Here is a 3,291-nt window from a genome sequence, read left to right as displayed (position 1 = left end):
TTCACAGATAAAAAATAAAACTTTCAGTGTAATCAGATTTAAAAAATTGTCAATCTATAAAAAAATCATGTGTGTTGTGTAAAACAAAAAAATTGCCATCTGACCTTTAATTAAGATCCCCCTGTTTATTAGATCTGGACTAAAATTTCCCCACCCCCTTGTATTAAGCACGCGTGACTAATACTAAATTAAAAATTATGTTTTAAACTTTTAAGCTTGAATTATTTTTTTATTAAAGCAGGCTTTAAATTGCATAAAGCTGCACACGATAAAATAATATCATCCATATGATGAAGCATAGAAATGGGTAATACATTTTTTAAGCTTCGAAAAGTTTTTATTCGGTTTATGGCCCTTTCAATGTGAATTCTTAAGTTCGCAACATCAGTAGTCTTCTTGCATTCAGTTGCAGTCATTTGACTCTTTACTCTTGCACCTGGTGGAACTGATAAACTGCAATAACAGAATAATAGTTCTTCTCTTATTTGAAATCCTCTGTCTGCCATCACCTCGTCGCCTCTTTCCAACAGATTGTAAAAACCACTGTCACTTGTAATAAATTTATCTGATGCTCTTCCACCGTAACATTTAGATAGAAACGTTATGTACCCATTTGGTGCTATACCAATTAATACCTTGACAGTGTTGTGGTGCTTGTAATCAGACCAAGTCACTGCTTGGTTGTAAAGGGACTTTGGACGTTCAATAAATATTTCAAAACAATCAAGAATCACTCTACACTTGTGATGCTTTGCTTTCACAATGGACTCTGGTAAGTTTTTTTTATGACTTCACTTGGGAGCCAAACAATAATAGCATTTCCGAGAATATAAGCAATAATTCTAATAAAAGTGGTAAATATATTAGAACACAAAGCTTTTGAAATGTCAAAACGATCAGCAATATCTTCATTTAATAAACCTAAGCGCAACCTCATAAGTGTCATTAAAAACTCTTCTTTGTGTGATAACAGTTTACATTTAGATATAGATTTTAGTTGTTTAACTTTGCTACGTGAATGTTTTGGGCCTCTCCAATAACGAATGGAGGGTAAAAATGGTTTTAACAAACCAAAAATAACATTAAAAATAGCAATCGAAGATATACCAGTATAAAAGTTCATTCTTTTATCATTGTTAACTAATCTCCAAGAGAATTTTTGTTTAAGCTTGACTTTTTGTTTTATTTTTGACTTTTTTAATTGATTAGTAAGGCTATTTACCTTACTAACATAAGAGGTGATAAGTGAAGATTTGTATTCACATGAAGTACAATAGTTAAGTTGTGGTAAGCTCAATGAATACGTATGGTCTGATAATATAGGTGATAAAACATCAGCATTAAAACTAAGACTTGAAAACTCTGTGACAATACTTTTTTCAGTCAACAAAGGTTCTACAACATGGTAAAGAAGTGATTGGGTGCTTCATTAAAGTTCTTCTAGGTTTTTTTTGTTCAGATTGATAAAAACCCATATTTATTGTTGGATTAGGGTTCATAACAGTTGGAATTTTATCAACAAAATGATCAGAGCATACTCTATCTGCAGTTCCTGGTTTCCATGCACTTCCTTTTTTATTTCCTTCTCGTCTAAGCTGACTAATCCATTGTTCTTTTTTTATGCTATTTCTTTTAAAACTAGGGAAACAATACATTCGAAATGGTGCCTCACATCCACACTCGGAGAGTATCTTCCCTTCGTGTTGAAAACACGTTTTATCTTTCAACTTTTCTAGCTTATAGGAACTATTGGTACATCCTATAACAGCACAGTTAACTTTCATCTTATATTTTATTACTAATTCGCAACTGACAAAATAAATATTTACCCTTCTAAATTCGTTCCAGGACTTTTTCATGCGCGATATTAATAATGGCAGAAGTTCGCTTGAACTCGTGTATTGTAAAATTTTTTAAATTATATTTTAAGTTAGATTAAAACGTCATTGTAATGTTTTAATTGTCATTTTTAAAACGTTTTTGTAAATTTTTTTTGAATTTTTTTTTATCTTCTACTTTTACTTATTACTGTTTAGCTTTTATAAAAATAACAACAACAAAAAGAATTAAAATGTATTCAAATAATAATTATTATATTCCAAACCAACAATAAATGTATTTTTTAGTTTGACAACTTATTATTTTTAACAACTTTCAGAACATATAGTAATACAAAGAGTTACATTTTTGAATTGGTTAGTAAAATAAAATTAAGTATATATATATATATATATATATATATATATATATATATATATATATATATATATATATATATATATATATATATATATATATTTTATTTTAGAAACCAATTCATAAATGTAACTCTTTGTATTACTAAATGTTCTGAAAGTTGTGTATTATATTTTTTTTCGTATAATATTACATCGTTGTATTCGTTTGAGAATGCATTTTTTGGGGCTTGGTAAAAGACTAGGTGTGTCTTTTTCTAGCCCCTCTGGTGTAAATATTTGTTTCAATAAATTACGATTGTTAATTATATAATTATTGGAAAGCACACAAAATAATAAATAAAATTAAAAAAAAGGTTTTTTATTTTCCATTTGTTTTGAAAAGAGGGGCTGGTTGGGTAGGGTATCGTAAATTCTAAAACAATCATAGTTTGATTTTTAGAATTAATGAAAGATTTTAAATGTTTATAAGCATTATATTGTTTGTCACTTGTTTGGAAGTTTCTCAAATATTAGCGATTGGATGAAAATTTGTAAACAAAACGAGACTTAAGCATCTTAGGAAAGGAACTTTTTTATGCAAAAACAGTTTGTTACATTTAAATATACATTATTACATCTTTGCAATATTCTTATAACTTTATAAAAATTAATTTTAGTGATATTTGAGTACCATCGAATATATAAATATATATATATATATATATATATATATATATATATATATATATATATATATATATATATATATATATATATATATATATATATATATATACATATATATATATAAATATATATATATATATATATATATATATATATATATATATATATATTTATATTTATATATATATGTATATATATATATATTAGTAGAAAATCACTTAACAAAAATTTTTTCCATTTGACACTGTGTTTCATGAACAAAGATTCATCAGAAATCTGATGAATCTTTGTTGATGAAACACAGTGTCAAATGGAAAAAATTTTTGTTAAATGATTTTCTACTAATATATAATTGCTCTGTTCTTTTAAGAACATTGAGCACTCTATTGTGAGTATTGTATTGTAGAATACTTTTTGAAGTTGTTTA

At 26.4% G+C, this 3,291-nt stretch overlaps 1 protein-coding gene across 1 annotated transcript; it reads right to left on the bottom strand.

The window, feature by feature from the left end:
- Positions 1-221: 221 nt before the first annotated feature.
- LOC136079160 (uncharacterized) lies at positions 222-1,784 on the bottom strand. The gene is made up of 3 exons (XM_065794882.1): positions 1,472-1,784; positions 791-1,362; positions 222-692 (listed from the first exon to the last, which is right to left on the bottom strand). The coding sequence occupies exons 1-3, from the start codon at positions 1,782-1,784 to the stop codon at positions 222-224; spliced, it is 1,356 nt and encodes a 451-aa protein (XP_065650954.1).
- Between the last annotated feature and the right edge of the window lie 1,507 nt (positions 1,785-3,291).

Source organism: Hydra vulgaris, chromosome 04, assembly GCF_038396675.1.
Source record: "Hydra vulgaris chromosome 04, alternate assembly HydraT2T_AEP".
NCBI lineage: Eukaryota > Metazoa > Cnidaria > Hydrozoa > Anthoathecata > Hydridae > Hydra > Hydra vulgaris.
The sequence above is the reverse complement of the archived record's forward strand: the minus strand, read 5'-3'. Positions and strand labels throughout refer to the sequence as shown.

What these genes read in the sequence shown, in the direction of transcription:
- LOC136079160 (XM_065794882.1), bottom strand. Translation starts at nt 1,784, where the DNA reads ATGAAAGTTAACTGTGCTGTTATAGGATGTACCAATAGTTCCTATAAG. An exon ending in TAATCCAACAATAAATATGG is followed by an intron (nt 1,363 to 1,471) that starts GTTTTTATCAAT and finishes GTATTGTCACAG; the next exon opens with AGTTTTCAAGTCTTAGTTTT. An exon ending in TTGTTTGGCTCCCAAGTGAA is followed by an intron (nt 693 to 790) that starts GTCATAAAAAAA and finishes GAACGTCCAAAG; the next exon opens with TCCCTTTACAACCAAGCAGT.